At 47.7% G+C, this 14,165-nt stretch overlaps 1 protein-coding gene across 1 annotated transcript in view; it reads left to right on the forward strand.

Annotated features, from left to right (window-relative positions):
- Window positions 1-14,165, forward strand: part of RBM7 (RNA binding motif protein 7) — a 119,272-nt gene that overhangs the window by 37,742 nt on the left and 67,365 nt on the right. Inside the window, exon 3 of the mRNA XM_069224926.1 lies at window positions 12,408-12,513. Coding sequence (XP_069081027.1) covers window positions 12,408-12,513 — 106 coding nt within the window. The remainder of the gene's footprint in view (window positions 1-12,407; window positions 12,514-14,165) is intronic.

A 14,165-nucleotide genomic window follows, 5' to 3' on the forward strand; every position in this document is an offset into this window, starting at 1 on the left:
AGCAACTGCACATGCACGGTCTCGGGCAACACCTAAAAAGGACATGACAATCTTTAACTGTTCGGTGATATGCATACCCATCGTTCCAGATACCCGTTGGGCTTGAGCCTTGCAACCTCTGAGATTTTATATTGTAATGAGCCCATTCCTTTCATCTTGTGAAATCGTTTTGGGTCTTCTTTCCAAACTTCCACCCTCTCACTTGGAAAGATCTCAAACGATCATTGTGTTACATTGGGAGAGTGATTGGAGCATCCTTTTTTCCCGTTGCTATCTTAGTTCTTTGAACCTCTTGACAATCTAATAATGAGACAGCTGTTCTACTTAATTATTTCAACACAAAAGTATTTCTGTTTTCTTCGTCTCTCTGCAAACATATAATAAAAACAGGACTTGGGTCCAAACATAATAAATGTCTTTTGAATATTTTGGGTAAGTTCAGTCTGCATATCCACCAAAATGAGCATCATTAGCGCTTAAGAACTTGGGGCCAGATGTAGGAACCGGTTTGCATGTTGCAAACTGCGAAAAACGCAGTTTGTTCCATGCAAAATAGCCATCGCGATGCTGATTCACATTTTGCGAGTCGGTACCGACTCGCAAAATGTGAATCTGACTCGCAAATAGGAAGGGGTGTTCCCTTCCTATTTGCGACTCGCACAGCAATGCAGAATTGCTTTGTGACCGCGAAAGCGGTCGCAAAGCAATTTGCAGTTAACACCCACTTGAAGTGGGTGGTAACTCATTCGCAAACGGGAAGGGGTCCCCAGGGGACCCCTTCCCCTTTGTGAATGTCGCTAAAAATAATTTTTCAGAGCAGGCAGTGGTCCAATGGACCACTGCCTACTCTGAAAAAATTAAACCAAATGGTTTCATTATTTTTTTGTATTGCAACTAGTTTTCCTTTAAGGAAAACGGGCTGCAATTAAAAGAAAAAAGAAAAAAAAGAAATATAAACGGCTTTATTAAAAAAAGCAGTCCCAGACATGGAGGTCTGCTGTCTTCAGCAGGCCACCATCCCTGTGAATGCATGGACTCGCTATGGGGTTGCAAAATGCAACCCACCTCATTAATATTCATGAGGTGGGTCTTTGCGGCCCCATAGCGAGTCGCAGAAGGTGTCTGAGACACCTTTCTGCATACAGTTTTGCGAGTTGCAAATTGCGAGTCGGTCTGACTCGCAATTTGCAAACTTTGCTTTTGCTACATCTGGCCCCAACTTCCCTGATCTTAATCAGCATAGTATGCATATAGTAGATTGTGAGAAACAGATTAAATTAGCCAATTCTGCTTTCCTTTCCTAAAAGATCAATACTGCTCATAATTGCCGACTGCACTGGCTATTAATTATCAACATACACATTCAGCTGAGCTGTGAACCTATCCTTTTCTTCTGTGTTTTTTTTTTTTTTTTATAAAGTTACAAACCTAACAGTTCGAGTAGATGTCTCTGACTATTCTTTAACAGCACATAAAGGGCGGTTATTCGGGGGCGTGGCTTCGGGCGTCAAGATGGCGGTCGCACTCTGAGAGTGCTCTGGACCCCTCCGTCATCCGCCCATAATTAGCACAGTCCAAGGGAGCTGAAAGACACCGATTCGGACACCCCTGGGTCTCGCGGGGGTCGCGCACGCCGAAAAAAAACAGAGACCCTGCAGTCTATGCCCGCGCGGAGATCGGGCCGATCCCGGGAGGGAAAACAAGATGGTGATCGCGACGCGCCCGGCTGGGCCGAGGCCAGGCCGATAGCTGAGCTGATGACGTGCGTGGCAGGCTGAAAGACCGGAGAGAGTCCCTGGGGGGCCTGGACCGGGCCCCGGCGGCGGATCCCTGTAGCCGGGCGGCCGAGGAAGAAGGCACCAGGTGAGCGGCCCCGCCCTGTGCACTGACCTGCGGGTGCAGGCCGGGAGGCCTGGGACCCCCCATCCATCCTGCCTGGCCGCGAGACGGAAGTGAAGCGGCCGGGCGTGGACGAGAAGACCGCCGCCGCTGCTTGTTCCCCCCGTGGCCCCCTCCTGGTACGTAATAGGGGCTGGGGCCACGCGGGGGGGGTCGGGTCTCGACTGGAGGTCGGGCGGGTCCGCCCGGGTGGACGGAGACGATGCCCGGGAGTGGAGGAGAAGGAAGGAGAGGGGGTCGACGAGTCGGAAGAACCCCCCCTCCCCTGTCATTGCTACAGTGAAGGGGACAGGCGGTGGCCCACCTCCGGATCCCATTCAGATCTCCGTCAAGAGGGGATTGGCCAAGGACCACGCCAAGAGCTGGTAGCAGACCAGGTTCCGAGGAGTGGAGACACACACCCTGAAACAGTCTGAACTCCAAGGCCTCGAGTTATGGACAATTGACCCTTGTAGAGACAGATCTGAGAAGTGGAGGCCAGCGTGTGGCGAAACGGGGCCCTTTACGGAAACACCAGATCCTGGGTGTGGTGAGGCTTTGAGCCCGGAACTATAGTGAGTCCCTTTCGCCTGGGAAGAGGGTGAGAGGAGGGGAGCTACCGGATGGGAGCCAACGATTAGATCTTTCAACGATACCGGCAAAAGATGCTTCCATAGAGCCCAAGAAAGAGTAAATTAGTCCAGACAACGCCCCTGAGACAGTGACACCCCGCCATCCCTGCGCGGAGCGACGCGGCGGTACCTTCCCTGGTCCAAGACACCGGAAAACAAATTGAAAACCTGGGCTTGAAAACATAAATACAGGGAGTGGGACACACCCGGCTCCCGCCCCGGACACCACGATGGGAAAAGACAAGGCAAACAAACAGCCTCCACCCTCCCAACAAAAAATCGATCAGTTCACGACGACGGCGGGCCAGCGGGGAGGGGGAGACGCAGCCACCGGGGGCCCGACCCTGGACGGAGTGAGCGCCATTCTCCAAGCTATTCAGTCATCGCAGGTAGCCGTAGAAACCAAAATCGGAGAAGTACGAGTGGATATGGGCCTCATCAGACAAGACCTTAGAAACGCAGTAAACCGAATCACTGAGGTGGAATCCCGAGTTTCCCAGAATGATACTGATTTGTCTGACCTCAAAATCAAAGTGTCCCAACTGCAGACCCGAACCAACGAGCTTCACCGCCGTGCAGAGGATGCTGAAAACCGGGCAAGACGCAACAACCTACGCTTTATCGGCTTCCCCGAGGGTATAGAAGATGACAGGGCCTCCGAGTTCCTAGAGAGATGGATCAAAACGTGGATGCCGGACCAATCCCTCTCGCCCCTGTTCGCAGTTGAACGAGCCCACAGGGCACTCGCACCTCGCCCCCCCCGGGCGGCCCGAAGCGCCCAATGATCGCACGTTTTTTTAATTTTAAAGATAGAGACAACATCCTTAAAGAAGCGAGGAGGTTGGAAGATCTTCAATGGGAAAACCACAAAATCCTAATTTTTCCGGACTACACCAGAGAGGTCCAAACCCGCCGCAGGTCGTATGAGCAAGTTAAGCAAAAACTCAGGGCAATGCAACTTTCATACATGCTCCTCTTCCCTGCTCGCCTCAAAGTTCTCATGGCTGGGAAAGCATACTTCTTCGAATCACCTGAGGAGGCGTGGGACTGGCTGACTGAGGAGGGCGTCGGGGCCCGGAGGGGTCCATTGGGGGCTGCCGGGAAAACCCCTTGTGTCATACCCCCCTCTTCAGAAGGACCTCGGAGGAGCAGGCGACGCACCAGATCTCGAAGAGGTAGACGGAAAGACCTGAACACTCCTGCGGACGGTGAGACGGCCCAAGACTCAGGCTCACAGACTGAGATCACGGCGGACGCTCTTCCGGGGCCTCAGACACCGGCCCTAGTGACAGAAGATGGTCGCCTGAGTCAATCTCCGGTGCTCGGCTGACAAGTCGTGTGCGGCCCCCTCGTTGGACGCGGGAAGAGACTGGCCGCGCCTGATGTGCTCGGGCAGGCCCCAGTGGGACTGCCGTTGTCGACACCAGAGACCTTTTAAAATATGGTGTTGAATGCTCGTTTTGCGACCGCTAATTGCAACTGATCCGAAAGAAAGGAGGGGTCCACCACTCCACCCCAACGACAGCAATGCTGGCTGTCTGGTTTTGGTTGGGTTTTTGGGCAACAGATGCTTCCGGGGTGGGAGTATGGGGAGTTTCAGGGGGGGAGGGAGGGGGGGGAGTTTGAGTTGGGTTTAAAGGGCTACGAGTTAGTCAGCCTGGTTTGTAACTTTAAGATTTCGCCTAATTGTTGGAAATGGTCGTCCCTGGGTTTACACCCACACACTAAATCTTGCGTAACACCTACACACCTCACGCTTGGCCCTTGATGACCCAAGTCCTTTCCTGGAATGTAAATGGCCTATTGGACAAGATCAAGAGATCAGCAGTATTCCACACACTCCGTAGATATTCCCCCTCCGTGGTCCTCCTCCAGGAGACCCACCTCCTGGGATCCAGATGCCCTATGCTCGCGCGAGGAGGATATGATAGAGTATACCACGCAGGGTTCTCCAGAGGCTCTAGAGGGGTGGCTATCCTACTGCACCGATCTTTACCCATGGTGATCACAGCCACGCAGTCCGACCCACAGGGTAGATTCGTAGTAGTCACAGGGACTCTTCAGGGACACCCGTTAAACCTTGTATGTGCCTACGCCCCTCCAGCGGGGCTGGACACCTTCCTACTTTCGCTCCACCGAGTGACCTCAGGACTTCCCCAAGGGACCACCCTACTGGGGGGCGACTTCAATGCGGTCCTTGACCCAACTCTGGACATATCTGGGGAAATCACCACCAATAGATCTCAGAGGGCTTCAGCCCTAAGCAATTGGGCGGAAAGCCTCGGCCTGTGCGAGGTGTGGCGCACCTGGCACCCCAGAGAGCGCCAGTACACGCACACGTCCGCGGCCCACCAGACGCAATCCAGAATAGACCTTGTGTTTATGCCCGCTCTGGACTTCTTAAACATCAACGGGGCAGAGATTCTCCCCCGAGGGGTCTCGGACCATGCGCCGATAAGTATCCGACTAGGCGGAGTAGACCCCACCAAACGGCCTATGTGGCGCCTGAACGCTTGGCACCTGCAGGATAAAGATTACATGCAGGAGCTCAGGAATCACCTCAGTCAATATTTTGAACTTAACGTAGGTTCGGTTCAATCCCCGGGAATAATATGGGCCGCTTGTAAGGCTACTCTTAGAGGGCACGCCAAACACATTCTTCGGTCCCGTGAGCGGGACCAGAACTCCCAGATCTCTGTAATGGAAACCGAGGCTCTAAGACTGGAACGCCAGCATGTAAACTCGGCCTCGGCCTCTACCATGAGGCGACTGACTAGGGTGAGAGAGGATATCAAACATATGATGCTGGAGTCGGCCAAACACATGTGGAGAGCCTCAGCAGCCCGAATATATGGATGGGGGGATAAAAACGGGAAACTGCTGCACTGGCTAGCCACCCGCCCCATGGCTGGCAGAATTATACCCGAGATCCTAGAGGACTCGGGCTCCCTTGTTAAAACATCTGCAGAAATTGTACAGAGCTTCGCCTCCTACTATACGCGTCTATATGCCAAGCACCCACGCCCCCCCATTGAGAGAGAGAGACCCCACTACTAAACGATATTACCCTTCCAAGGGTGTCCCCAGAGGCGAGAAATAGAATGGAGGAGGCCATTACCCTTGCTGAGATTGGCAGTGCAATATCTAGCCTGGCAACGGGCAAAACCCCAGGCCCGGACGGCTTCCCAGCAGAACTATATAGTAAATGCAGGGACATCCTGGGTCCCCACCTACTTAATATGTACCACGAAGCTGAAAACCAAGGCCGCTTCCCCACTGAGATTGACCAAGCGACAATTGTGGTGATCCCCAAAACCCAGCCCCCTTCACGACACTGCTCAGCGTACCGGCCCATCTCACTCCTAAATGTCGAAATTAAGGTACTCTCCTCGATCCTTGCCTCCAGACTAAAGGAGGTAATGCCCACTCTGGTTCACCCGGACCAATGTGGCTTCATGCCTACCCGTAGTACCAGGCACTGCATCAGGCGGTTACATCTGGCTTTGGCGCACCGCCAAACTCTGTCACACAAATACTTGGCACTACTTCTACTTGATTTTGAAAAGGCCTTTGATACGGTGGATTGGTCTTACCTCGAACAGGTCCTGCATAAAAATGGGCTCGGACCGAAATTCAGAGGACTAGTGAAACTCCTATACTCTAATCCGACTGCCCGAGTCCGGGTGAACGGAGTAGTCTCCGACCCGTTCCCCATGGGCCGTGGAACGCGACAGGGATGCCCGCTATCCCCTCTACTTTTTGCGCTAGTAATAGAACCCTTGGCGATACTACTGAGAAACGACCCATTGATTGAGGGCTGGCACTGGCCCATCGGTTCGGAAGACCGAGTGGCATTATACGCAGACGATGTTCTTCTGTATATCTCCAACCCACCCAAAAGCGGCCCGCGCGTCCTAGAAATCCTGAGACTTTTCGCAGAAGCCTCAGGATTGATCCTGAACCCAGCCAAGTCCCTGCTAGTCCCCCTACACCGCTCTCGCGACTGTATAGACTGGCAACGAAACAGTTCGGAGAAACAGCTTCAAATACCTAGGAATACATATCTCACTTCTTCCCGAGTTAGCATGGGAACTTAATATCACGCCACTAACAAAGAAAATCAAGCTCGACCTCCTGCGCTGGAAGGTGCTTCCCCTGAATCTACTTGGCAGAATAGCGCTGTACAAGATGATGATCCTCCCCAGGCTCCTATACCTCCTACAGAACTTCCCACTTCCCGTCCCCAGGAAATGGTTCAGAGAGATGGATTCCTTAGCGCGCCAATTCATATGGGGCGGAACTCGCGCACGATTGTCACTTAAAACATGTCAGAGAGACATATACGAGGGGGGCTTAGGCATGTCTAATATCCAATACTACTATCTAGCAATGCACACACTTGTAATTAATGACTGGGTGGTAGGTGGTTGGTCAGACCCCGCATACAAACTAGAACTACAAACAATGGGCTACCCACAGATCTTCGGCACCCTTTATGGGAATCCGATCCCTCGAGATACCCCAGATGTAACCCAAGTGGTGCTACAGGGATGGCGGACAGCTCAGAAAGTGACGGGGTGGTGGGGACGCCTTACCCAACAGACCCCGCTATGGCACGGGAGGCAGTTGGAACATGTGGCAGGCCTAGAGGGCCTTCAGACCTGGGACAACATAGGTATCTCCACTCTGGGTGATATCTGGGAAGGGTCACATATGCGGTCCTTTCAGGACCTCCAGAAACAATACGCCTTGAACAAGACACAGTTCTACCGATACCTTCAGTTGCGCCATGCCCTACTAGTCCACATACAGTCTGGAGACATCATCCCGAGCATAGCCCCATGGAAGCCAAAGCTCTGATGGGAAACCTGGGCAGAGGAGGGGTTTCCCAGATATATCGCACCCTAACTACCGTCGCGGCGGGCCCCCTGGGAGGACTTCGCAGGAGGTGGTAGGATTGGGTGGGTCCCATGGAGGACACGGATTGGACAGAAGCACTGATGGCCCCGCGCTCCCTTACAATGGCCACTCGCCTCCGGTTAATACAAACCTACTTTCTGCATGACGCATATCTCACGCCCGACAAACTACACAGAGCGGGCCTCCGCTCCTCGGCGGAATGCACACGTTGTGGGAGCCCCACAGCTGACTTCTTCCACATGGTATGGGCATGCCCGATAATAGCGGCCTACTGGGGGGCGGTTGTGCAGGAGATTTCTGGGGTCTTACAAGAGGAGGTGGAGAGGTTGCCAGTGCCCCTCCTCCTGGGGGTCATGGGGTGACACTGGGCTGAGAAGATCAGACCAGACCTTTTTAGGGATGGCATGCCTGGTGGCCAAGAGGGATATAATGACAGAGTGGAAGGCAAAGAATGCGCCGACACTGATTAAGTGGAGATGGGGGGTGGATTGGTGTGCGCAGCGTGAGAAACTTATATATGAGGCCAGAGGTTGTTTGAATAAGCATAACAAGATATGGGGGAGGTGGGAGGGCACGGCAGGCTTTTAGGTTTTAGGATTGTATATTGTATGTATCAACAAAGTGTGGGGGGACCTAGGATTCGACCATCATTGTTTAAATGCCCGTTGGCTTCATGTTGATTTGTATTTACTAGTGTTTTCGTGCAAAATCAATAAAAAATTTATTTATCAAAAAAAAAGGGCGGTTATTCAAGTTTTTTTTTTTTTTCGCTCTCTCTCTCTCTCTCTCTCTCTCTCTCTCTCTCTCTCTCTCTCTCTCTCTCTCTCTGTTTCTCTTTCGATTCTCTTCTTTCTTTCTTTCTTTCTTTCTTTCTTTCTCTTTCTTTCTCTCTTTCTCTTTCTTTTTCTTTCTCTTGCTCTCTCTTATCTCTTATATATTCTCCCATTGATGAAATCGGTCGGTTGGCCAGCCATTAATGCCAGCTTCTCCTCATCTGTCTGGCAGGATGGATGAAGTCCAGAGACACCCATTTGATGCCCATATCTTCTTTTTGCTCTGAATAATGGGCTAGTCCCTATGGTTTGAAAACCAGCAAATATCATACCCTTGTTTATAAGAAAGTGATAAAGTAAAACCTGTCCCAATCTCTGTTGTTTCTGTGGTAGTTTTTAGCTAGAACCAGGAACACTTCGAGAAGGCATGCGTACTTGATCCATTTCAGGTAGGCAATGGTCATCGCCTGTGTTAGATGATCTGCTGATACTGGTAGTCTGTAGTGGCACTGGTCCAGTTTGAGCTTCTGTGGCATGCAACACTATCAGTCACTCCATTCGTCTCTCCTGGCTCAAGAAGTCCGGTCTCTGTGGCACCGTCCTGAACTAGGATAAGTGTTTTCTGATTGACAAAAGCTGAATAATCATTTTACTACCACACAGCTCCATGCCAATGAAGCTCAGCTTTGGTGTTCCTCAGGGAGCCATAATGTTGCTGCTTTAGTTGAACATTTATGTGACGTCCTTAGCATCTAGTTGAGGTACGGTTCTGTATGATTGTGGATTACACTCAACTCGTCCATGCCACTGCTTCCCCCAAAAATATTTCAGAATCATCCGCTATATCTTATATCTTTCATTGTTTTGTTGATGGAGGCTCTGTAACTGTCTTGCGCTTAATTCAGCACATACAGAACTCTTGATTTACAAGAGCTGCTGTCTTCATCTGGGATCTGGACTTATGGCTCTCTGTGATGAGAACTCCTTTTAGCCTTCCCGCTCAGTTTACGGTGTTATCTGATTTTGAAGTCTGCTTGCCTCTGAAGAATCGGGGTGCAAGAGTCACCAGAAAATGTTTTTTTGCAAATAAAACTCCCAGAAGAATTCTTCCTTTAATCTAGCCAATCTCCATTTCCTAGTACTCAAAGGCATTGTACAATTCAATTCAGATTACGGTAATTTTGTTATTTTGGGAGATCAAGTAATACTTCCCTGACACCAGTTCGTGCTAAATGCAGCTGTTCAGCTTTTCAGTAGACTGCGATGCAGAAACCACGTCCGTCATATTCAGTCTCTCCACTGCTTTCATGTATACTGTCCAGCAGTCCATATGAGACTTCTTGGTTGCGAAATTCACTTTGCACAGTCCCAAGTGTATTTTGTTTTGCCGCCCTCAACATACTGAAACTTCTAGAATTACTAAGGGCAGCATTCAGAGAGTGGGGTGTTTCTGTAATGGCCACCAAGAATCTAAGTTTATGGTGTCTAGCCCACTCTTGCATCTTGCTTTTGCCTCCTTGTGGACGCTTTTCTTTTATTCCCCTGTCCCTCAGATCTTGACTTTTTTTTTTAAGCTGCTGCATAAGAGTGTTCTATAAATTAATGTAACTGAACTCATGTATTAGTGTCACTACTCCCTACCACCATCAGTCAGTTTCACTTCCTCGTTTTGCGTGGTGCCACACTTTTTCCCTTTTTTATTGTCCTTCCCGCTCGTTTCCTGCTTATTTCTGTATTGGAGTAGTTTTATAACTTGCAGGCATGTGTACTTCATTGTTAAATTGTTCACTGCTTAATTTTCTGTGTGTTGTACCTTCTTTCTTTTCTGAGTGAATCCCACAGACCCTTAACTAACGGTTTTGGTACATCTTGATTACTCTGAATCATAGACTTCTCACCTCTTGAATTAATTTACTCCCACTGGTTGCACCACCTCTCTAACCCAGGATGACACTACACTGGGTGTCAGTGGTGTGGAATTCCTGTAGCCCGGCGCCCAGGACATATTGTTTGGAGTCGGGGACAACAAGTTTTCATGTTTATTTTGTCCTTGGGACAAGTAGGACCAACTCCCTGCAACACCAACGCTTTGGCTGCAAGTTTACAGTACCACATTATGCATCAGGGAAGGGCATTGTCTATGGTTGTGGTATTTGTGTCCATATGTTGCTACTGTCTGGAACTTCTATTTATGGTTCATTAATGTAAAGCCTTTATTATTAAGGTGAGCACTCTAAGAAAATGTTGCAAGCTTGGACTGCACTACTGCCAGTGATTCCATATAAAAATGTGTGGACACACTTGCAAAGTTTAACAACCAAAGGCTACGTGTAATGCTCTCAGAATGCTCTCTGTTTAGATGCAGATATTTACAGAAGCTTGAAAGCAAGAGTGATTTGCTTTCAAAATAAAATGTTCATAAAAAATGCAACTAGGAAAAAACATTTTGCTCAACTACTGTGAAATTTTAGGTACCCTTCCTTTGAAGCATCATTTAGTAAAATGTTGATGCCTGTTGGTATTTCCCCCCCAAATATTTTTAATGGGGAATTATCAGCGTGACCAGTTTCTACAAGATTATGGGAAACATGAAAATAAACCAGATTTGGCAAAGCAGATAGGTCTGACATTGGTGGACAGCTTCTGGTTTTGTCAATACGTGTCTTGTTTTGGCATCGTTTTTGTGAAACTTTGTTGTGGGAGCTGCCGGGCCCTCACCATCATCTCAAAAATAGGCAAAAAGCAAAAATATTAGCAGTCTCAAAAGGCACACATTGCCACAATAGCTCCTGGCACTGAATAAACTACTTTGTGCCAATATGCTCCTTCGGAAGAGGTGAATCCTGTCACTCACAGTGAAGCCAGCTGATAAATAGAGATAGAATTTTAATTAAAAGCAAGAGGTCTTCGATAACTAAGTGCCAAATTCTCAAAGAAAATCACAAAAGTGCACCCTTGGTATATGGCCTTGCATCAGTGCAGAGTTACGGCTTTCGTGAATTCACAAGAATTTACAGACCTAGGCTAGAAAGTCATACTCCTAGAAAATATTTGTGAACTACATTTTATCACAGGCAAATACGCATGTGTAGAGTTGCTCATGTGAAAATCTGTTGCGCATTTACAGGTTTACTTTCCCTCTGACCACTTTTCCCAACCCTGGAAGAAGTTTTACTTCTGCCCGCATCAGGAGTAAATTTGAAACCTTTCTCAGTATAAGAAAAAATTAGAGAAGAGCTGGTGAAACCCCTAAAACATGCGAGTTAGGTTTGTACAGACTCAAAAGGGCATTCCAGCCCCAATATGTAGGTCTGTAGAAAGGTGCTAAATAAGGGAATTACTAGAATTCAACCCTACAATAATCTGAGCCCTGGCATAATCAGAGAGGCTATTATCAGAACTCCTATAATGAGATTGCTGCCATAATTTTTTGCTTCATTACACGGCCCCAACAGGACAAGTAGATCATACTTTTTTTTTTTTTAACAGGACAAATAGATTTATAAAGCAACCTATCCCATGAACAAGTAGATAATGAAATTCCACACCCCTGACAGTATGTAGGCATCCAAAATGAGTGCAGCATGAAAGTAACCTAATTTTCTCCGATACCCTTAACAATATTCAGGGTTGCTGCAACATGAGCAGAACATGTTTATGGCTTTCACACCTCTCACAGTGCTTTTCCCCTAGCAGTCATACTATAACCATACACCACTGCAAGCAAACCTACAGAACCACCTGTAATTGCTCATGAAATTTGATGGTAGATTGCTGTAGTGGTGGCTTTGACCTCCTACCCAAATGCTAGATAACATCGTTTGTTTTACTTCTCTATATTAATCTTATCTTATTGATGTTTTAACAATTTAAAGAAACTCTCAAATGAGTGCATGTTGTTTAATCATGAATTACAATCAAGGCCATCAACAATAATATTATGTTCTGTTGCCAAGCACTTTTTGCGGCTGGTAGTTGAGGGATACCATTTCAGTCCAGTGAGAAGACAAATTGCATCCATTTCTGTATCATACACTTTGTGTCTGATTCATTTGTTAACTGAAGTAGTATAGTTAACCTACTGCAATAGGTGTTTGTTCCTTACAAGTATAAGACTTGGTTAACTCACTAATACTTTCAACTGTGTTTGCAGTGGTTTGATGGTGAGCCATGATTTTTTTTTTGTTTTTTTTGTGCCCTCCAGGAAGCAAACACGGATCACAAGATGGGAACAGTGCAGGTCATTCACCATATGCTAGTGGCAATGGGAGCCCAGCGAACACTCCACCACAGACTCCTAACATAAACAGGTGAGATTATGCAGTTGGTAGTAACTGTGATGAGCACAAAGATAACTTTACCTACCTTACAAATAAAACGCTGTGCCAGTAAAATTCTTAAACTTCATAACTTTTCTGGGATTGTTTTCAGTCCACAGATCCGGATTCATAGTTGGGCTTTTTCGACAACGGAAGCTCTAAGCTTTGAGTTCTGAAGCAGTACTTGTATTTTCAACCGGGCAGGCCAAAAGAACAGCTGTGTCCATACTAAATGATTATGCATTAGCTCTGTTAAAACATTTTATCTTGGTGATAAGGGCCTTCGATGTTGACAGACACCAGCACCCTTACCCACATAGCATAAGCTACTACGGATATTTCTGCTGCTGAGTTGGGGGTGTAATATCAATTTGCACAAATATACTTTGAGTGGAGCACTATTCGATCACAGCTCCTTACCATCTTTAGTCCTAACATGTCCACTGTCTGCATTTTGCCAGTCACACACTAATTGTAGATTACCGTGCAGGATGTGAGGTGCGCACTCCAACCTGTCTGTGTTTGAGGAAGGCCCAGGAAAGTGCAAAATGTCATGGCCTCTGACACATCTGTGAGTGCAAATTTTCGGTATTTAAGAAATTCGTGACGACCCACCTCAAGGCATAGCCACAACCCTTGCCAGGGTGATCGAAGTCATTAAATGAACCTGAGCTTTACCGCTAGTAGCTATGGCACAGAGTAGACTATGTTCACTTAAGACAGTGTGTTAAGTATTTATGCAGTACCAAAACAGTAATAAAGTTAAAATGCAAAGCAATAAAGATCCATAAATGAGCTAGAAAGATAGAGTAAAATATAATAATAAAAAGAAAAAAGAAATCAATAAGGGAAAACACAGCTAAGTTTTAAATTTTAAGTAAACTATTGTCAAGGAATGCTAAGCACCAATGAAAGTCTATACTCGTGTGTGGGAAAGTGCACCCCCCCCCCCCCCTTTTTTTTTTTTTTTTTTTTTTTTTTTTACTTAGTCACCCACACGTTTTGCCTGGCAACTGATGCAATTTGGACTGAAAGTGCACTGGGTTCCTGCTGTCCAGGTCCCCAGTGCCAGATCTCTTTCCCTAAAACTGCAATTGTCCTCCTATTGGCAAAACCTTTGGCAACCTTGTAAGGCCCTAGTAAATGGTACGCTTGGTACCTAGGACATGGGTATCAAAGAGGGTTCCCAAGGCTGAAGCAGGTATTGTGCCACCTTCAGAGACCCCTCGCCTAGCACATGCAGACTGCTATTGCTGGTTTGTGTCTTTCCTGCATTATTCCTCTAACACGACTACTTTGTCCTTAGGGGAACTTTAGTGCACTTTGCACTCACTTTTCAGGGTCTTGGGAAGGGTTATTTTGCTAACTCTCACTATTTTCTAATAGTCCCAGCGACCCTCTACAAGGTCACATAGGTTTGGGGTCCATTCGTGGTTCGCATTCCACTTTTGGAGTATATGGTTTGTGTTGCCCCTATCCCTATGTTTCCCCATTGCATCCTATTGTAACTATACATTGTTTGCACTGTTTTCTAAGACTATACTGCATATTTTTGCTATTGTGTATATATATCTTGGGTATATTTCCTATCCTCTCACTGAGGGTACACTCTAAGATACTTTGGCATATTGTCATAAAAATAA

Source organism: Pleurodeles waltl, chromosome 3_1, assembly GCF_031143425.1.
Source record: "Pleurodeles waltl isolate 20211129_DDA chromosome 3_1, aPleWal1.hap1.20221129, whole genome shotgun sequence".
Lineage (NCBI taxonomy): Eukaryota > Metazoa > Chordata > Amphibia > Caudata > Salamandridae > Pleurodeles > Pleurodeles waltl.